This window comes from Phacochoerus africanus, chromosome 4, assembly GCF_016906955.1.
Source record: "Phacochoerus africanus isolate WHEZ1 chromosome 4, ROS_Pafr_v1, whole genome shotgun sequence".
Taxonomy (NCBI): Eukaryota; Metazoa; Chordata; class Mammalia; order Artiodactyla; family Suidae; genus Phacochoerus; species Phacochoerus africanus.
Genome location: NC_062547.1, coordinates 41,759,654 through 41,781,938, shown reverse-complemented (window position 1 = coordinate 41,781,938; position 22,285 = coordinate 41,759,654). Strand labels below are relative to the sequence as shown.

Genomic DNA, 22,285 nt, shown 5'->3' with positions numbered 1-22,285 from the left:
TCTTTTTGCCATTTCTTGGGCCGCTCCAGCGGCATATGGAGGTTCCCAGGCTTGGAGTCTAATAGCTGTAGCTGCCAGCCTACACCAGAGCCACAGCAACGCAGGATCCGAGCCGCATCTGCGACCTACACCACAGCTCATGGCAACGCCGGATCATTAACCCACTGAGCAAGGGCAGGGACCGAACCCGCAACCTCATGGTTCCTAGTCGGATTAGTTAACCACTGCGCCATGACGGGAACTCCGGAAATTTTAAAATTTGAACTCAATTTCCTTAATATAATATGACTCATTTCTTTTAAAGTCCATTTTCATAACTTGTGTCTTTTGAGGTATTTTATGCGTTTCACCTAAGATGTTGAATTTATTGATGTCATGATGTTCACAGAAGTCCCTTTTAACCTTGTAATGTTTGTAGATCCTTGTAGTGATGTCCCGTTTTAAAACCTGCTATTTTTCGTTAACATCTAATTTTTTTTCTTAATCAGTCTGACTATAGGTTTATCAATTTTATTGACTTACTCTTTCTAGAGAATCAGATTTTAGTTTCAGTGATTTTCTGCATTTTTAAAAATATTTCATGGATTTCTCCTGTCTTTATTGTTTCCTTCATTCTGTCTACTTTGGATTTAGTTTTGTTCTCTAGATTCTTAAGGTGAAAGCATAGATAATTTCTTTAAGATTCTTTTTTCCTATGATAAACCTTTAAAGCTAAAAATTTACTCTAAACACTGCTTAGACTGCATCCTACACTTTTTGATATATTTTCATTTTCATTCAGTTAAAAATGTTTTCTGATTTTTCTTTGTTTTCGTCTGTGACCTACAGGTTATTTAGAAATGTGTTGTTTACTTTACAGATATTTGAAAAATTTCCACATGTCCTTTGTTATTGATTTTTGTTTTTAAAAACATTTTATTGGAGTATAGTTTACATACAATGTTGTATTAGTTTCAAGTGTACAGCAAAATGAGTCAGTTATACATATATGCATTCTTTTTTGATGTAGGTTACTACAGACTATCGAGTAGATTTCCCTGTACTATACAGTAGGTCCTTGTTAATTATCTATTTTATAGACAGTATTGTGTATGTTATTCTAATCCTCCTAATTTATCACTTCCTATTTTTAATTTAATTCCATTATAGTCAGAGAACATACTTTGTATGAATTCAACCCAGATAAGTTTGTTGAGACTTGTTTTATGGTACAATATATTATCTCTCTTGGTGATTATTCCATGTGCACTTGAAACAAATATCTATTCTGTTGTTGGGTGGAGTGTTTGTTTTCTTTTCCAAACTTTTCCCAGTGTACCTTTAATATATATGAACTTCTTTCAGGCAATTTTTTCATAGCTTTGCTTTCTCTAACATGCCACACATATACACACTTTCTCTCTCTCTCTGAGGATTATCTTGCTTCTTATTTATTTTCATTTTTTTGTTTTTTAATTTTATTACTATTGAAGTGTTTACAATGTTTCATCAAGTTCTGTTGTACAACAAAGTGACCCAATCATACACATTTCCCTGTGCTGTACAGTAGGATCCCATTGCCCATCCATTCCAAATATAACAGTTGGCATCCCCCTAACCCCCAAAATACCCATCCATCCCACTCCCTCCCCTTTCCCCCTCAGGAACCCCAAATCTGCTCTTCTTTGCCATGATCTGTTTCTGGTTTTTGTTTTGTTTGTTTGTTATTTTTAGGTAGGATCATCTGTTCCATATTTTAGATTCCACTAATAAGTGATATCATATTTGCCTTTTTCTTTCTGTCTTACTTCACTTAATATGAGAGTCTCTAGATCCATTCGTGTTGTTGCGATGGCATTAGTTTGTCTTTTTATGCCTGAGTAGTATTTCATTGTATGTGTATACCACATCTTCTTGATCCATTTATCTGTCAATGAATGTTTAGGTTGTTTCCATGTCTTGGCTATTGTAAATAGTGCTGCTATGAACATAGGGGTGCATTATCTTTTTCAGAGAAAGTTTTGTCCGGATATATGCCCAGCAGTGGGATTGCTGGATCATATGGTAGTTCTATATTTAGTTTCCTGGGGTTCCTCCATACTGTTTTCCATAGTAGTTGTACCAATTTACCTTCCCACCAACAGTGGAAGAGGGTATCTTTTTTTTCCGCATCCTCTCCAGCATTTGCTATTTGTTGACTTGTTAATGATGGACATTCTGACTGGTGTGAGGTGGTACCTCATTGTAGTTTTGATTTGCATTTCTCTAATAATTAGTGATATTGAGCATTTTTTCATATGTCTGTTGGCCAATCCATATGCCTTCTTTGTAGAAATGTCTATTTAGGTCTTCTGCCCATTTTTCATTTGGGTTGTTTTTGTTGTTGTTGAGTTGCATGAATCGTTTATATGTTTTGGAGATTAGGCCCTTGTCTGTTGCATTGTTGTCAAAGATTTTCTCCCATTCTGTGGGTTGTCTTTTCATTTTTTTAATATTTTCCTTTGCTATGCAAAAGGTTTTGAGTTTGATTAGGTCCCATTGGTTTATTTGTGTTTTTATTGTCATTATTCTAGGAGGTGGATCAAACAAGATGTTGCTGTGACTTATGTCAAAGAGTGTTCTGCCTATGTTTTCCTCTGGAAGTTTTACATTTGGGTGGAGTTTTTTGAAAGTGTCGATTGGATCCAATTGGTGGATAGTATTAAGTCTTTTCTATCCTTTTCCGATTCCTCTCCTTTTCTCTATGCAGTATGGTTTTCTCTTTACTTTTTCTGTCAGTTACTGAAAGAAATATTGAAATATCTAACCATAATTGTGAGTCTTTCTATTTTTCTTTTCAATTCTTTTTGTTTTTGCTTCATGAATTTTAAAGTTCTTTTTGGGTGCATATACATTTAAAATTGTTATGTCTTCTTGATAAATTGGCTTCTTTAATACTATGAAATGTCCCTCCTCAACTCTGGTAACATTTCTTGTGTTGATGTCTGCTTTGTCTTGTATTAATATATAGCCATTACATTTCTTTTGGTTTTTGTTTTTTCCATGGCATATCTTTTTCTGTCCTTTTACTTTTAACCTTTGTATGTTTTTATACTAAAAGTGGGTTTCTTATAAATGGCATGTGGTTTTTTTGTTGTTGTCGTTAGTTTTTTTTTTTAAATCCAGTCTAACAATCTCTGTCTTTTATTTGATTTTCTTCAGACCATTTGTATTTAACATGATTATCACTATGGTTAGATATAAATATATTATCTTGTTTGTTTTTCTTTTTCTTCTCTGTTCTTTGTTTACTTTTCCCTACTTTTCCTGCCTTTTAAAAAATATTGTCTTTTAAGTATTTTATTTTATCTCTTCTTGGCCTATTACTTATACCATTTTGTTTTATTTATTTAGAAGTTGCTCTTAGGTTAACACTATATACTTTAACTTATCACTACCTGCAAATACTATTATAGCATCTCTTACAACAGTATACTTTTTGTTCCTCAACCATCAAGAAATTAAAAAATGAGCAAAAGTCTGTTATGTTTACCCATGTAATTATACATGTTTACCCATGTAGTTCTGGCATTCATTATTTCTTTGTACAGATTCAGATTTCCATCTGGTATTATTTTCCTTTAGCCTAAAGAACTTCCTTTATCTTTTTTTGTAGTATAAATCTGTTGGTAATTTTCTCAGCTTTTGTTTATCTGAAAAAGTATATTTTACCGTCATTTTTGAAGAATATTTTTGCTGGTATTTCTAGGTTTATAGTTTTTTTTCTTTCAGCTCTTTAAAACTGTTGTGTTTTTGTCCTCTGGCTGCTATTTACTGCTAAGAAGTCTGAGTTCATTTTTATCCTTGTTTTTTTGAACATAATATGTCTTTTTCCTTGGGCTTCTCTCCTTATTATTGATTTCTAGTGATTTCATTATGTTCTGCCTTGGTGTAAGATCATGAAGTATATCCTGCTTAGGTTTGTTGAGCTTGTAGCAGCTGTGGGTTTATAATTTTCATCAAATCTGGAAGATTTTCGGCTATTGTTTAGTCAAATATTTATAAAAGTACATTCTCCTCCCCTTCTGGGACTCCAGTAATACATTTTAAAGAACTTGATTCATTGGGGGTGTCCTTGGGGTGTGTCCGCCACAACTCCCTGAAGCAGTGGCCTGGCTACCTTTCTACTGTCAGTAGCTATGACCTTCTACCTACCACTAGTAACAAAATCCATTGGTGCCTTTGCAGATGACCTTTGTTTTATGAAAAAATATGTAATTTGGAATATTGTGGTATTAATAAGCATCTAATCTAGTGAATAGAATTAAGATAAAAAATTTCTGTAGGATATATCTCTAAGACTGGCAAAAAGCCATTGACTCATACAGATGTTGTTGATAATACCAAATGCTTCATGATGTAATTGAATGTGACATTAATTTTCTTACTGTTCCTTGTCAAATGACTCTTACTCTTCAGTGCAGGAATCACAGCCATGGCCCCTACCCTCCAGGATTTGGTCGACACGGAGTCTGCGCACATGAAAAACAACTTGCCAAGGCGAGAGAAGGTCTTCCTCTCATAGAGGACTCTAGTAACTGTGACATTGTAAAAGCCACTCAGTAAGTCTTGCCGATGCTTTGTTTTAACCCTGGGTTTTTTTGAATTACAATAAGGCATGGGTAGTTCATGTCACTTCAGTGCAAAGCTTCCTCGTTTCATACTCCACTGATAGTGGTTTGTCATACCAGCATCAGAGCACTTCATATAGTGCACCTGAGTTGTTTATTATTCATCTCTACCATTAGATTGTGAGCAGCTTCTTAGCAAAAGCATGTCTTTTTGATTTGTAACCCCAGTGCTTTTGCACAGTTGCTGTCTTGTATTAGGTGCCCAATAAATGTTTGCTGAGTGAATGAATGGCTTTAAATGACACTAAAACTAGACCCTGAATTTGAAACACAAATCTGAGTCTTTTAAAATGTACTGCAACCTAAGTTGGGATAGAAAATACATATATGGGTATTTTAAATATTTATTACTTTATATGTACCTCTTGTGCTGGGTGCATTAGAAGGAAGTCAGTCAAATATAAATAGGTTTTCTGATCACTTTCTCACAACTGAAGTGGGTGGTTTTGCTTGCACTGAAAATGAACGATGTTTTGAAAGTTTTCCCTTAAGATCTCCACTTGGGTGTTAATCATTTCCAACATTTTCACCCTCCTGGATTTCATTGATTATTAACATCTACCCCATCTCTTGCTCTTGGACATATTTTGAAATATTTTATCTGTTAGATTATGTTAGTTAGTAATCTATTTTCTCAGTGATCAAATATTAATAAACCTGCCCATCAGAGCTTCTAATCTGCATGAAAGAAACTAATAATAGTGCACTTACATGATATAATTTCTGTCAAAAGCAAAGGTGTTTGGTGATTAGTTAACCTGTTTGGTTTTAATGTAGACTAATGTAGTTCTTATGTTTGTTTGAAAATAATTGACAATTTGGAGTTCTCGTCGTGGCTCAGTGGTTAACAAATCTGACTAGGAACCATGAGGTTGCGGGTTCGATCCCTGGCCTTGCTCAGTGGCTTAGGAATCCGGCGTTGCCGTGAGCTGTAGTGTAGGTTGCAGACGTGGCTTGGATCTGGCATTGCTGTGGCTGTGGTGTAGGCCGGTGGCTACAGCTCTGATTGGACCCCTAGCCTGGAAACCTCCATATGCCGTGGGAGTGGCCCAAGAAATGGCAAAAAGACAAAAAAAAAAAAATTGACAATTATTTGAATATTCTAATTTCTAATTTATATGAACTCTAGAGGCCCTAGGAATCAGTACTTGAGTGAATATTATTTGACCTTGTTTGTATTATAATATGAAGATGAGGGTGTTCTTAAGGTAAATAGATTTTGCTTTAATTAGAATGGAAGTATTGAAATGTTTCTCCGCCACTGTTAGGATAAATGTGAGAAATCAGGCTGCATTCACAGGAAATCTCAGTAAAAACTCACATTATGTATCTTTCCTAAAATTTTCTTCAGATCTTTGACCTTCTTAAGTGGTTATGGGAAGGTATATAGGTAGTATACTTAGGAAGGGCCAAAAAGAGTTAGCTAGGATAGGTGTTTGTGTATTTTCTAAATTACCAACGTCCTAGTGTGTATTCTTTATATTTCTCACATGAAGGGAGGATTTCTTTTCCAGTACACTGGTAAAGTTGACATTTAAAAGATGGAGAATATAAATATACATCTGTATCATTATCAACAGTTCATTCTTTTATTCATATTTTCACTTAGCATTGTCAGATGGGTATCTATCTTTTTAAAAATGCCATAGGTGCACACATACATTTTGTAATTATGTAATTAAGAAATTACTTAATTTAACTGTGGGAAACAGACAAATCTGCCTTTTGGTTTGGTTTTGACCCTTAGGGAGTATTGAAATTTTCAGGTCCCTCTAAATAGAAATAAGTTTCAAAGAAAGTGCGAAATTGTCTGGCGGGACTTAATAGTTTCTATTAAAAAGATATAGTGCTAATGAATGATTTAACAAATTATTATAGTAGAGCTCCCTGTTGGTGTACTGGGATAAGGATCCAGTGTTGTCACTGCTGTGGCTGGGACCACTGCTCTTGGCTTGGGTTCAGTCCCTGGCCCAGGAACTTCCACATGCTATAGGCATGGCCAAAAAAAAAAAAAAAAGATATTTCACTCCTGCTTTTCATTCTGAAAGGTAAAAAACTCTCTTAAATATCCCTTAAGTCTATTCCTCTTTTTCCATTCCTGTGCCTCTCTTACTTCAGGCTCCCGTTGGTAGTCACCTGTGTTTATGGCAAGAGCCACTAAACTAGTGCTGGCCTAGAATTAGCTTCCATACTACTACTAATGTGATACTTCTCACAACCCAAGTTGGAGTGCTTTCCTCTTTATAACTTGCAGTGTCTTCTCCTTGAACTATAAAGTCTAAGTTTCAAAGCATGGGAGAGGAGGTCTGTGTAGTCTTTGCCTGCCTCTTCTAGCTTCATCTCTTGCCATTCCCTTTCTTCTGCTTTATGCTTCTGCAGTGCCAAATTGCTTAAATTTCTCTGAACATCCATGGAATGTCACGTGTCTGGTTTTCATACATGCTATTCCCTTTGCCTTTTTTTTTTTTTTTCCCTTATACTTTTTAGGGCTGCACCTGTAGCACATGGAGGTTCCCAGGCTAGGAGTAGAATTGGAACTGTAGCCGGCCTATGCCACAGCCACAGCAACGCCAGATCGGAGCCGTGTCTGTGACCTACACTCCAGCTCATGGCAACGCCAGATCCTTAATCCACTGAGCGAGGCTGGGGATAGAACCTGTGTCTTTGTGGACACTAGTCAGATTCATTTCCACTGAGCCATGACGGGAACTCCTCCCTCTGTCTTAAATGCTTTCCCTTCAACCTATAAAACATAGCTTGTATAGGAGTTCCCTCTGTGGCACAGTGTGTTAATGATCCAGCTTGTCTCTATGGAGGTACTGATTCAGTCCCCAACCCGGTGCAGTAGGTTAAGGATCCAGTGTTGCTGCAGCTATGGTGTAGGTCGCAGTTCCAGCTCAGATTCCATCCCTGGCCTGGGAACTTGCATATGCCATGGGGGCAGCTAAATAAAGGAGAAAAAGACACCATATCTTGTATGTTATGTTTCATCTCCTTTTTGAAGGGCTAATCATTCCTTCCTTTTCTCTACCTATTCCATGTTCATATTTTATTGTTGAATTTATCCCATCTCAAGTTTGCTTTTAGTCTTTCTCCCCTTCTATGAGAAAAAGAAGGTCATTGCATGAGCTTTATTTAATTCAGGGAAGAGATTGGGAATTAGCACCTTGCATTCCTGGTGTGTAGTGGAAGATTAAACAAAATTTATTGCAAGAGGGCAAACGTGAATGTTATTAAAGTTTATTTAGGTAAATCTGGAGTTCCTGTTGTGGCTCAGTAGAAACGAATCCGACTAGGAACCATGAGTTTTCAGGTTCGATCCCTGGCCTTGCTGAGTGGGTTAAGGATCCGCATTGCCGTGAGCTTTGGTGTAGGTCGCAGATGCAGCTTGGCATTGTTGTGGCTGGCAGCTGTAGCTCTGATTTGACCCCTAGCCTGGAATCTCCATATGCCACAGGTACAGCCCTAAAAAGCCAAAAAAAAAAAGAAAAAAGAAAAAGTTTATTTAAGTAAATCAAGTCCAGCTCCACATGGAGTCATCTGATCAGTTAGAAGTCAGGTTTACATTTGTTGTTTGGTTTTACAGTATGTCCTATTTGCGAATATTTTTGTTAATTATTGTGATTTTATGTTGTCTGAAAGACCGATTGAATAAAGAGATGGTAAAGGAAAGAAATTTTGATATTTAAAATTATTTTAATGGTACCAATTATGTCTTTTTTTCCCTCTATTTGAGATACGGGATTTTTGAACGATGTAAAGAGTTGGTGGAAGCAGGATATGATGTCAGGCAACCAGACAAAGAAAATGTGTCGCTTCTTCACTGGGCTGCTATTAACAACAGATTGGATCTTGTAAAGTAAGATGGGATATATGTGTGTTAATTAAGTGTTTGTTTATAATTCTGAACCTCTCTTTCATTTGTCTATTTTCTATAAGTACAAGTATAAATGTTGAATCATCCCTAATCCTTTATTTTAAACGAATACTTGAAACTTTGTGCCCCACACATCAGTTATCATAGTGTTGAAAGGGACTGCAGAGGTCATCTGGACTAGGACCCTCATTGGTCCAAAAAGGAATATTAAAAATAAAGCCACAGGGGCCCATCATTAGCAAGGTCAGGCAATCGGAGTTCCCATTGTGGCTCAGTGGAAACAAATCCTACTAGCATCCATGAGGACGTAGGTTTGATCGCTGACCTCGCTCAATGGGTTAAGAATCTAGCTTTGCCATGAGCTGTGGTGTAGGTCACAGACATGGCTCAGATCTGGGGTTGCTGTGGCTGTGGTGTAGGCCAGTGGCTACAGCTCTGATTAGACCCCTAGCCTGGGAACCTCCATGTGCGGGTGCGGCCCTAAAAAGATAAATAAATAAAGTTCAGGCAATGAAATTGAACATTTTTTGAAAAGGAAAAGCATAGCATAAATTTTCTTAGGCTAGAACAGATAGTTTCAGCTAGTTTTAGAAGAAGCACTGAAAATTGTTATGTTATGCAGTTCTCTTGTGGCTCAGTGGGTTAAGGATCTGGCATTGTCACTGCAGCGGCTTGGGTTGCTGCTGTGGCGCACGGTCAGTCCCTGGCCTGGGAAATGCCGAGGGTGCACCTGCCTGCCACCCCCCACAAGAAACATCTTATTTTATAATAATGCCAGAGGAATCAATGGGTAGGGGACTGATTTAACTTTTAAAAAAATTGAAATATGGAATACATTTTTAAGTAGGCATGTATTGGATTGTATACAGTCTTTCCTCTTCACAGAGCACTACTGCCTGCCCATTGTGTTGTATACCTTAGCATGTAGAATTTACGGGTATGTGAATGTGGGTATATATTGTATCGTACATATTTAAAATTCTTGAGATTTGAGAAAATAAAAATATACTAAAGTTACATTATACTTATAGGCAAACTTTTCTGTAGAAATAAACTGGTGTACTGTTTAGATAATATGGTATATGAAGCACAACATTGAAATAATGAGACTAATTCCTATAAACCATAGAAGAAAATAAGTCTCTTTAACTTACAGGTTCACTTTATATAGTGTATCCCATCTGTGCCCCCAAATAGTGAAACACTCAAAATGTCTAAATTTCTGGAAGGATTTTTTTTTTTTTTTTTTTACTTTTATGGCTGCACCCACAGCATATTGATGTTCCCCAGGCCAGAGATTGAATCTGAACCACAGCTGCAACCTATGCCACAGCTGTGGCAGCGTTGGATCCTTTTAATCCACTGTGTTGGGGCCTGGAATCAAACCTGTGTCTCCGCAGTGACCTGAGCCACTGCAGTCGAATTCTTAAATCACTGCTCCACGGCCAGAACTCTGCTGAAAGGATTTCGAATTAATTTTTTACTGCTTACTTTTTGAATTCATTCCCACATAGATTTTCTAAACTGTTAAAAGTGACATACTTTCTTCTTGCAAGTTAGGTAGAATAACCGTAGTAGAAACCTTTTGAATACAAACCATTTTAAGAGTGTTGTGGTGGTTAGAATATGCAGAGTTGAGTTGTTAACGTGTTTGCTGTGTAGTTGCAATGGAATGCTCATGACAGCAGGAGTAATTACATACATGCTGAGAATATTTCACCAGGGATTTGTTTGATGATCTTGTGTGAATCTTTCAGACTTCTGTTGATCTGAGTGTTTTTAGGGAGGGTTATTAGTATAATTTCTGTTTTCTAATGCATTTATTACTAAGAAAGATTGATGTTTTTCTTTCTCATACAAATGTTAAGTTTTAAATCTTATTTCCACCTATATCTGCTTTTAACAGGTTTTATATTTCAAAAGGTGCTGTGGTAGATCAGTTGGGTGGAGATTTAAATTCAACTCCTCTTCACTGGGCCATCAGGTAAAGGTTTTCTTTAAATACTGAAATTGCTGTTTAAAATCAGAAGTGACTTAAGCTCATTTTCTGAGCATTACAGACCAGTACTTTCCAATAGAATTTTCTTTTTTTTTTTTTCAATAGAATTTTCTGTGATGACAGAAATGTTCTATTCTGCACTGTCCAGTAAGGTAGCCACTAGCTGCATATGAAATGTGAAGTGTGGCTGATGCAGCTAAGGAACTAAAGTTTTAAAAAAATTTTTTTGTTAAAGTACAGTTGATTTACAAATTTTCAGTTTTATTTAATTGTAACTAACTTGAATATAAATAGCTATATATGGCTAGTAGCCCATATTGGAAATTGCAGGTATAAACCATTTGAAAGGCTTTTTTTCCTTTTTGCCTATTCATTTAAAAAAATATATATGAGTTTATATATATATAACTTAAAGAGTTCCCAGAGATGGTGTTTTCATGCTTAATTTAGGGCTCCACTATGATGCTAAAACTCAAAATGTGTATTATATTTTATAATCAAAATAAATATTGTAAATATTTGATCACATGGATAAAAGTGGTAGTCGAGTGAGTATAAACTCAGGCAGTCCTTTTCTCTGGCATGTGTCATCCATCTGAAGCCAAAGTTAACAAGTGCCTGTCTGACTATTTGACAACTTCATCTTTCATTTTTACTTCATTTTCTGTGGTTGGTGGGATTGATATGAACCTAAAATTGAAGTGAATACTTGTTCACTTAAGACAAGAAGTTGAATCTTTTCTCCATAGCCAAGAATTTTGAAGAATCTAGGGTTAGCTCATCCCTGTTAAGTTACTGAGGTACAGTGCTTTACATAGAAATGAGCCATATTCAAATAAAAATATGTAGTTCCTAAGACTAGGATTATCATGGCTTACCTTCAGTCTGTGAACGTTATACTTTCAGCATATCTGCTTCATGATCATTTTTTTTGTTTGTTTTTAAAATAGCAATGGTGAAGTCTGAGGTGTTTTTAACTGCCATTTTGGTGATGTACAATTATTTGCACATGGTAGTAACATGAGGTTTAAGATAGAGTGGGAGGTTATTAAGTTTATAACCTGCACTCAAGAAGGACTGTTCGGGTAATTCCAAGTTTGGAGCATCTACATAAGACATTTAGAAAATCTCCAGTGTTTTAAAAATCTGTGTACTGTTAGGAAGTACTCTTTATATCTAATCCAAATCCCTTGTGTCTTAGGAATATTAGTTGCTCCCTAATTTTCCTATCTTTTGTGCTACAGAATATCACATGATTTTTGTCCTTTATTTACAGACAAGGGCATTTACCTATGGTCATATTATTACTGCAGTATGGTGCAGACCCCACTCTTATTGATGGAGAGGGATTCAGCAGCATCCATCTGGCAGTATTATTTCAACACATGCCCATTATAGCATATCTCATCTCAAAAGGACAGGTATGTTTTGTTTTTTTAAAAAAATAATTTATTAAAGTATCAGAGTTCTTGTCGTGGCTCAGTGGTTAACGAACCTGACCAGTGTCCATGAGGACGCAGGTTTGGTCCCTGGCCTCGCTTGGTGGGTTAAGGATCCAGCATTGCCGTGAACTGTGGTATGTAGGTCGCAGACGTGGCTCAGATCTGGTGTTTCTGTGGCTGTGGCTGTGGCTTAACTACAGCTCCAATTTGAACTCTAGCCTGGGAACCTCCGTATGCCACCAGTGAAGTCCTAAAAAGACAACAATTACTGAAGTACAGTTGATTTACAATGTCGTTTTTAATTTCTTCTGTACAACAAAGTGACTCAGTTATGTGCATGTATATATATGTATTCTTTTTCATATTCTTTTCCATTATGGTTTATTATAGGATATTGAATATAGTTCCCTCTGCTATATAGTAGGACCTTGTTGTTTACCCATTATGTATATAATAGTTTGCCTCTGCTAATCCCAAACTCCCAGCCCATCCCTCCCCAACCCTCCTTCCCCTTGGCAACCACAAGTCTGTTCTCTGTATCTGTGAGTCTGTTTCTGTTTTAAAGATATGTTCATTTGTGTCATAGTTTATGTATTTTTTTGCCTTTTTTTTTTTTGAGCTGCACCCATGGCATATGGAAGCTCCCAGGCTACAGCTGCCAGCCTATGCCACAGCTCACAGCAATGCAGGATCCAAGCCACATCTGTGACCTACAACGCAGCTCACAGCAATGCTGGATCCTTAACCCACTGAGCAAGGCCAGGGATTGAACCTGTGGCCTCATGGATGCTAGTCAGGTTCATTACCGCTGAGCCACAGTGGGAACTCCATATTCTTTTTTTATATATAATTTTCTATCATGGTCTATCCAGGAAATGAGATATCGTTTTTCATGCTATGCAGTAGGACCTTATTGTGTATCCATTCTAAATGTAATAGTTTGCATCTATTAACCTCAGACTCTCAATCCATCCCACTCCTAGTCCATTTGTGCCATATTTTAGATTCTACATGTAAATGATATCATATGGTATTTGTCTTTCTCTTTCTGACTGACTTCACTTAATAAGATAATCTCTAGGGAGTTCCCGTCATGGTGCAGTGGTTAACGAATCCAACTAGGAACCATGAGGTTGCGGGTTTGGTCCCTGGCCTTGCTCAGTGGGTTAAAGATCCAGCATTGCCGTGAGCTGTGGTGTAGGTTGCAGATGCGGCTTGGATCCCGCGTTGCTGTGGCTCTGGCGTAGGCTGGCGGCTACAGCTCTGATTCGACCCCTAGCCTGGGAACCTCCATGTGCCACCAGAGTGGCCCTAGAAAAGGCAAAAAGACAAAAAAAAAAAAGAATCTCTAGGCCCATCCACGTTGCTGCAGATGGCATTATTTCATTCTTTCTTATGGCTGAGCAGTATTGTATGTGTGTACCATATTTTCTTTTCCACTCACCTGTTGATGGCCATTTAGGTTGTTTCCATGATTGGCTATTGTAAATAGCACTGCTGTTAATATAGGGGTGCATGTATCTTTTTGAATTATAGTTATGTCTGGATATATGCCCAGGAGTGGGATTACTGGGTCATACGGTAACTTTATTTTTAGCTTTTTACAGAACCTCCATGCTGTTTTCTGTAGTGAGTGCACCAATTTACATTACCAAGGACAGGAATGTTTTGAAATGTTATCTTATACTCCAGCTATTATAAATCTAAAGGGATTCTGGAGTTCCCACGGTGGCACAGGGGAAACGAATCCAACTAGGAACCATGAGGTTGCGGGTTTGATCCCTGGCCTTGCTCAGTGTGTTAAGGATCTGGTGTTGCCGTGAGCTGTGGTGTAGGTGGCAGACGCGGCTCAGATCCAGCATTGCTGTAGCTGTGGTGTAGGCCAGCCGCTGTAGTTCTGATTCGACTCCTAGCCTGGGAACCTCTATGTACCGCTTATGTGGCCCTAAAAAGAAAAAAAAAAAAAAATCTAAAGGCATTCAGAGGATGATTACTAGTAGTCTGTCCTCATTTTAAAAATAGAAGTTATAGTTACCCAAATATTCAGATATTAGCTTCAGTAAATCTATCTGTTGAATACTGCTTTTCCAGCTTCATTGGAGCACAAAGGACAGGTCATTTAGCTCAGTACAATATAATAGATGTTTCTGAAACTTGTAAGCCTGTAATAGTTTTCTTCATGATCCCAGTAATTTGCAGAGTTTTAAAAAACATGACTTCAAAGCCTGTATTTTTCTTCTGGTTGAATGTAGAAATGGAAGTCAGATCACTAAATTAACCCATCATTTGCTCTCATTATTTGAGTCCAAATGGAGACCAATTTGAGTGTATGCTTCTTATTGTTCTCTGAAGTAATTTCATGAAAAATGACTTTCCTTAAGAGGCATCCATTTATGGCACAGGTTAAATTATAGGTTGCTGGCAGTGGGAGTTTCACTGTCAGCTCTGCTTGCCTGGGATATGCTTGTGGTAGCAAGTAGTTTATATATCAGTAGTCTCGTCTGTAACAGGCATGGAAACATGTTTGCACAAATGCTATTGGAATGATTGTGTTCTCTTTAAATAAGCACTTTCTTAGACTTAGCAATTGAAGTAGAATAATTATAACCTCCTGGGTCTCATTTTTGAAAGATGTATGAGGAATCATCCTTCCTGCTTCTTTTTGGGTTCCTTCCTCCAAGGCCCATACGAGTATTTAGTAATTGACTTTTTTTTTTTTTTTTAGCTTGGTTGAGGTATTATTGTATATCTCAAGTCTGGGCCCATTTTATTAAGATGCTCATTTTATTAACAGGAGCATATCCTCATGGAGATATGATTTCCCTTTTTCCCTATATTATCAAAAATAGAAAAGGATTTTCATATTTTACTCTTTGAAACATAATATGATAAGTCCACAAATATGAGTTGCCTTCGAAGATAGAGTTTGCTAATTACTAGAAGTGTTTAAGTAGGGACTGGATGACTTTGTGTAAGAGAGGATTGTATGAATTAATGTGTCAATTAAAGTCCAAACTAGATGACTTCAAAGGTCTCTACTACTATCGCTTATATTTGATGGTGATTATGAACATTTTTCTCTTTCCCTGAGCTCTCTTCCAGTTCACAGCAAACAACATTTAAAATCACATATTGAGATTTTAAAAATATTTTGTGGGAATCAGTGAATGTTTACCCTATGCATATGAAGCAGAATATTCTTTTATTCAAGTGATATTTGAACCCTTCTTGTAGACTCAGTGTTGGTACTGAATGTGTTAAAGAGCTAATTGTCCTAAGAGAGGAAAGGGAAATTTGCGTTTGTAGTTAGGCTGATGGACTCTTCTTTTTGAACAGAGTGTGAATATGACAGATGTAGATGGGCACACACCTCTCATGCTATCAGCTCACAAAGTACTTGGGTAAGTGACTTTAATTGAATTGCCTTATTCTGACTCTTGATTCCACCAATTAAGTATCTTAGTCTCTGTGAGATGACACAACATTCTGAAGAAGATAAGATTTTCTTTTTTTTTTTTTTTTTTTGTCTTTTGAGAGCCACACCCACAGCATATGGAGGTTCCCAGGCTAAGAGTCTAGATGGAGCCACAGCTGCCGTCCTACACCAGAGCCCCAGCAACGCTGGATCTGAGCCGAGTCTGCGACCCACACCACAGCTCACGGGCAACGCTGCATCCTTAACCCACTGAGTGAGGCCAGGGATCCAACCTGCGTCCTCATGGATCCTAGTCAGATTTGTTTCCTCTGAGCCATAGCAGGAACTCCAGAAGGCAAGATTTTTCATCTCATGACTATGATAAGGACTTTTAATGTAGTTAGCAAAACACTGTTGAAATATATTTTTTCCTCTTTCCTCCATCTTTCCGTGCCGCCACAATGGTGCGCATGAACGTCCTGGCTGATGCCCTCAAGAGCATCAGCAATGCCGAAAAGAGAGGCAAACGCCAGGTCCTTATTAGGCCGTGCTCCAAAGTCATCGTAAGGTTTCTAACTGTGATGATGAAGCATGGTTACATTGGCGAATTTGAAATCATCGACGACCATAGAGCTGGGAAGATTGTTGTGAACCTCACAGGCAGGCTAAATAAATTTGATGTGCAACTCAAAGATCTAGAAAAATGGCAGAATAACCTGCTCCCGTCCCGTCAGTTTGGGTTCATTGTACTTACAACCTCAGCTGGCATCATGGACCATGAAGAAGCAAGATGAAAACACACAGGAGGGAAAATCCTTGGATTCTTTTTCTAGGGATGTAATACATATGTACAAATAAAATGGCTCAGTGGAAAAAAAAAAGAGAAATATATTTTCTTTTTTCTGATAGCTTTGGGGAAAAGTTATGAAAGCTACTAATACAAAAATTTCCTTTCAGAACAGGACTTAGAAGCATGACCTACATTTCATAGTTTATATTTTCCAGAGTGGCTACAAGTTTAAATGCTCCCATCATTTGAAACCCAAATGATAAGCGTGCTTTCCAGAAAACCATAAATTTTGAGCTTCTCTGACATCATTGATGGTGCTGAAAATATTAATTGTAACTGATCTATGAAAGTAGTCTGTTTATATGTTCTTATCAGGTCCTCACATATTTTAAATTTCTTTGCGAATTTATAAACACATGTGATTATTGACCACCATGTTGTTCAGCTTCTGATATTCTTCTATTCAAGTACATGCTACAGTTTGCCCTTTATCAGTTTTGTTTCCAATGTTGTACTTAATTTCTGATTCTGCTTTTACTTAGGTTGTCTTCCCTAGGAACTGAGTTAGTTCTGATGCCATTTCCTTTTTGTTCATGGAGTAGTGGGAGTAGGGGTAGAATTTTGTCCCAAAGCATTTTATCATCTTTTCTGGTAACTCTGAAGTCAGGTATAACGTTTAAAAATCTTTTGTCTTTTTAGGGCTGCTCCCGTGGCATGTGGAGGTTCCCAGGCTAGGGAATGAATGGGATCTGTAGCTGCTGGCCTATGTCATAGTTATAGCAATGCCAGATCTGAGCCGCATCTGTAACCTACATCACAGCTCATGGCAATGCCAGATCCTTAACCACTGATTGAGGCCAGGGATTGAACCTGCATCCTCATGGAAACTAGTCAGATTCATTTCTGCTGAGCCACGATGGGAACTCCTTAAAAATCTTTATAGGGTAAGTAAAGTAGAATATTGTTTTATTAAAGGAATCTCTTGAGTAGTCATTGGAAGAAGAGAAGGTAATGAAGATGAAATAAAAATATTTTATTGAATTCTGCTTTCAAGTTCATAACTTTCTATGATAAACAAGTGTTTTAGGACATTTACATGGATTTATATAGTAATTGGTTGGAGGGAGAATGTGAAGTTAGCTTTTGGTTTATCTCCTCAAATATAATGTTGTACATTTAGCTCTTTAATTGGACAATAACGTAGCATTTAATGTTGGCTGAAGTTAAATTCACAATTTAAAAATAAAGTTAACCAATAGAACAACCACATGAAAAGTTTGAAAAACAAAAGGAGGAGTTCTCTTGCGGCACAGTGGGTTAAGGATCCAGTGAAGTCATTAGTGTGGCTTGGATTGCTGCTCTGGCTCAGGTTCATTCCCTGGTGTAGAAACTTCCACATGCCACAGGCAGGCAAAAAAAAAAAAAAAGAAAAGAAAACAAAAGCAATTATTCCACTGTATTGATGTTAAAATTACATTATATAGCAAGGCTGTCACCTTATAGATGTCTTTTGGGGAGTTCCCGCATTGTGGCTGAGGAGTTAACAAACCCAACTAGCATCCGTGAGGACTCGGGTTCAATCCCTGGCCTCATTCAGTGGGGTAAGGATCTGGCATTGCCATGAGCTGTGGTGTAGGTCGCAGATGTGGCTCGAATCCTGCATTGCTGTGGCTGGGGTGTAGGCCGGTGGCTACAGCTCCGACTGGACCCCTAGCCTGGGAACCTCTATATGCCACTGTGGGGCCCTAAAAAGACAGAAAGACAAAAAAAAAAAAATAGATGTCTTTTGTGGCATGGGTTACACCTCTCCTCTTGGCACCTAGAATAGAACACTTTGTAGAGAAATTCCTCAGTTTTCAGAGCACTTACTGATTGGTTCATTGGTACATTAACTAACAGGTTCATTATTTGCATTTACTCTTCAAATCATTTGACTAATACCCTTTGGTATTTTATTTTTGAGACAGGCCAGAACCAACTGGATTTCTTTTAAAGTTTAATCCTTCTCTCAATGTGGTTGATAAAATACACCAAAACACTCCTCTTCACTGGGCTGTTGCTGCAGGAAATGTTAGTGCTGTCGATAAACTCTTGGAAGCTGGTGCTAGCCTGGATATCCGAAATGTTAAGGTATGACTAGGTGTTTATGTCCCTTAGCTTATTATATCTTCAGTTAGAAGACTGATAAATTAACATAAAGATAAGTTACACAGATACTTTCAGATACTACAAGATAGGTATAAACAATAATAGGTACCTTTGGAATAAATACATTGAATCTGTGATTCTGGTGAATTTTTGTAAAATGTTTAGCACCTATGCTGTATCAAAAATGTACCTGGACTTTCTCTTTCTCTCTCTTTCTCTCTCTCTTTTTTTTTTTTTTTTTAAGGGAGAAACACCTTTTGACATGGCTCTGCAAAATAAAAATCGACTCATTATTCACATGTTAAAAACGGAGGCCAAGATGAGAGCCAATAAAATTTCAGACTTTGGAGGTGGCTGCAGAAATGTGAGGTACTTTCATATAGAGCCTATTATGTGGGCTATAAGAACTGTTTTGTTCATTTGTTTTTGTTTTTTTGGGGGGGTTTTTTTGGGGGGGGGTTGTCTTTTTGCTATTTCTTTGGGCTGCTCCCACGGCATATGGAGGTTCCCAGGCTGGGGGTCGAATCGGAGCTGTAGCCCCCAGCCTGAGCCAGAGCCACAGCAACGCATGATCCAAGCCGCATCTGCGACCTACACCACAGCTCACGACAATGCCGGATCTTTAACCCACTGAGCAAGGGCAGGGACCGAACCCGCAACCTCATGGTTCCCAGTTGGATTCGTTAACCACTGCGCCACGACAGGAACTCCTGTTTTTGTTTTTTAAGGCATCAAGGGAAACCAGGGAGTTGGCATAGTGCTCCATTATATTTGCCAATTATATCTTTTCTCATACAGCCCCTAACCCCAAGTTGGAAATTCGGCACTTTTCTTGGCACTTTATTGTTGGCCCTTAGCTAGATGGCTCTAAAGCTACATGTTACTTGTGAGTATCATGGCCTGCTTCTACATTTATTTAATGAGTGGATTAAAACATAGATGGTTCAGATTCTTAGAGAAGCAAAAGGAAAAGCACCTTGTTGTAAGGAATTTTATAAGAGCTTTTCTTAAAGAACGTGTTCCAGTTAAAATCCTTTTTCAAAGGGAAGATAGTAACATTCAGAACACTTTGTTAGAGTCACGAGGAGTTAAATGACAGTGTCAAAAACTTCAAGTCACTTCATTTAAAAAAAAAGATCCAAAATCCAGAATTTTAAGAGATGAGATCCAAATTTTATTCTTTTTTTAAAATTTGGCAGTTCTTCTGAATGGTGCTTTTCTAAAGCTAAACGTGAACAAAGTGATAGATAAAGGATGTTCAGCTTACTCTCATGAGTGGCCAGCAAAATCTAAGTCCTAAGAGAGAATGTAATTAAAATTGTTAAAATGGGATACTGAATTGACTCCACTCATTAACGTTTTCGTGTATGATAGCATCATCTTATCTAATAATAATTAGTAATTATATGTTCAGAATGATGCTAAATTAACTGGCATAAAATTTCTATGCAGAGGGTCATCATAAATACGACACTGGTTTTGCATTAGGTATGTGGAGGGAGAAAGAAAGAAGCAGTGGTTACTCCTCGGTCTCCTTTGCCAACTCCTTCGCTTCCCACCCTCCAGCCCTTTATTGGTAGAATGCCCAGGGTTTTGTCCCCAAACCTTTTCTATCTAGTCATTCCCTTGGTGATTTCATGCACTTCCGTGGTGTTAAATGTCATTTATATATTAACAGCTCCCAACTTTGTCTCTAGTTCAGACCTTTCCAGAACTGTGTGTGTATCCAGTTAGGTACTTGATTTATCCAGTTCTTGGTGCAGTAGGCATCATCAACCTAACATGCCAAAACTGAGCACTTAATCTCCTCTCCACCATCCCTAACTGTTCCATCTACAGCCTTCCCCATCTCAGTAGGTGACAGCTCCTGCTCTCCGGTCATCTTTGCCTTTTCTCTGTCATCCCACTTATCCAGGCCATCAGAAAAAATATGTTGGCTAGATCTGCCCTTGGTACATATCCAGTATCTGACCCTTCTTGTCACTTCACCCTGGCATTTTGGTCTAGCCACCATTGTCTTTTGTGTGGATTTCTGCAACTGTCTGACATCCCCCTGCTCCACTCACCTCTAGTCTCTTCTCACTAGAGCAGCCAGGTGAATCTTAAAATGTAAGTGAGGAAGTTCCTTGGTGGCTCAGTGGGTTAAGGATCCAGTGTTCTCACTGCTGTGGCTCTGGTTATTGCTGTGGTGAGGGTTCAGTCCCTGACCTGGGAACTTCCACATGCCATGGGCAGGGCCAAACAAACAATCAAAATGTAAGTTAGATCCTGTCATTCATCTGCTCAGAATCCTATGATGTCTCCCCCTTTCTCCCAGAATAAAAACTGAAGTCCTTACAATGACCACCACCTTGTGTGGTCCAACTTTTTATATACGATAAAATTTTCTTAGTACATTTGTCTCTCTTCCCCTACTAGTATTTCGGCTACTAAAAACTAAATTTAAAGTTTAAAAGAAAAACTTTAAATTCATCGATGTGTCCTAAGTGTCTAGAACAGTGCCTAGCATACAGTACACACTGGGTCGAATGAGTAAATAGTGTAGGTTCATCTATAGGAGTTATATCTGGGATTAAAATTTGGGGACCTGTGTTTAATTCTTATTTTATTCTGATATTATGTTGCTTATAGGTTTTAAATTTACCTTATTTTCCCCCCTTTTTATGGTTGTACCTGCGGTATGCCGAAGTTCCTAGGCTGGAGTCAAATCAGAGCTGCACCTGCCAGCCTACAACACGGGCACAGCAGCATCAGATTTGAGCCATATTTGTGACCTGCACCACAGCTTGTGGCAATGCTGGGTACTTAACCCGCTGAGTGTGGCCAGGGATCAAACCTGCATCCTCACAGACACTATGACCCCTGAGCCACAGCAAAAATTCCACAAATTTACCTTTTAAAAAAAAAAAAATCTAGGAGTTCCTGCTGTGGCACAGCAGTATTAGCACTGTCATCTCGGGAACGCTGGGACGCAGGTTCAACCCCCACTGGGACAGTGGGTTATGGATCTTGTGTTGCTGCACCTGTGGCTTAGGTCACAACTACAGCTTGGATCAACTCCATGTGCCGTGGGGCAGCCAAAAAAGAAAAAAAAAAATCCAAACTGGCTCATTTTGTGTTATCTTTCAAATTAAAATGGGAAGCATATTGAAGATTTGAAATCATTTGAAATTACCCATCCTCAGGATGTAGCTTAGAGAAGTAAAAATTGAAAAAGATAGGGCGGAATATATTTCCTCCCTTTGCTGGTAGCTTTCAAGGTCAAGTTTATTGCAGTTAAGGGACTGCATTGCCCAGATGTGGTGCCTAGTTTCAATGCAGACAGCCACACTGGTGGTTATAGGCACTTCATTCTTTTAACTTTGCCAGAATTATTAGCCCCCTGAGAATATGTTTCTGTCTTTGACCTCCATGTGACATTTGATGATGAGAACCACTCCCTTCTTGAAACTCCCTTCTCTGGCTTTTCTGGAACCTTTTTTTTTGGTTCTCATCCCACCTTTCTGGTTGTGCTGCTTACTCGTTCTTACTTATCTTTTGTGGCTTTGCTCTTTCCCTTTGAGTGTTTCCATCAGCCAAGATTCTGCCCCTTTCTATCTGTGCACAGTCCTTGGGATGTTGTTCATTCATGGCTTTCTCACCTGTGTACTGGTGAGCACTAATTTTTCTCAAAACCATATGGTCGCCCTGCTTTTCTGACTGACGCCTTGCCATCTCCTAGACGTCCGTAAGCATCTACAAACTCCACATGCCCTAAACAAAACTCATCATTTCTGCAAACTTGTTCCTTCTAACCTTCTTTATTAGGGGAACTCTTAGACTCTTAGACTCTCTTCTTTGAGTCTTGGGTGTATTGATTTTTGTGTAATCTTTTTGTCTTGCTTTATGCTTTTCGATAGGTAATACTGTTTGAAAGAATTTTTTTTTTTAAATGTCAGCTCTCATTTACACTAAAAGACCACCAT

The 22,285-nt window shown here is 38.1% G+C and overlaps 2 protein-coding genes across 2 annotated transcripts in view; both read left to right on the top strand.

Annotated features, from left to right (window-relative positions):
* Positions 1 to 22,285, top strand: part of ZDHHC13 (zinc finger DHHC-type palmitoyltransferase 13) — a 59,237-nt gene that overhangs the window by 10,055 nt on the left and 26,897 nt on the right. The window contains 8 exon segments of the mRNA XM_047776146.1: positions 4,438 to 4,580; positions 8,386 to 8,508; positions 10,433 to 10,510; positions 11,802 to 11,946; positions 15,304 to 15,368; positions 18,140 to 18,302; positions 18,565 to 18,652; positions 18,655 to 18,689. Of these exon segments, the coding sequence (XP_047632102.1) occupies positions 4,438 to 4,580; positions 8,386 to 8,508; positions 10,433 to 10,510; positions 11,802 to 11,946; positions 15,304 to 15,368; positions 18,140 to 18,302; positions 18,565 to 18,652; positions 18,655 to 18,689 (840 nt within the window).
* Positions 15,807 to 16,266, top strand: LOC125125311 (40S ribosomal protein S15a-like). Its single transcript, XM_047776147.1, has one exon. The coding sequence runs from the start codon at positions 15,844 to 15,846 to the stop codon at positions 16,174 to 16,176; it is 333 nt and encodes a 110-aa protein (XP_047632103.1). The 5' UTR covers positions 15,807 to 15,843; the 3' UTR covers positions 16,177 to 16,266.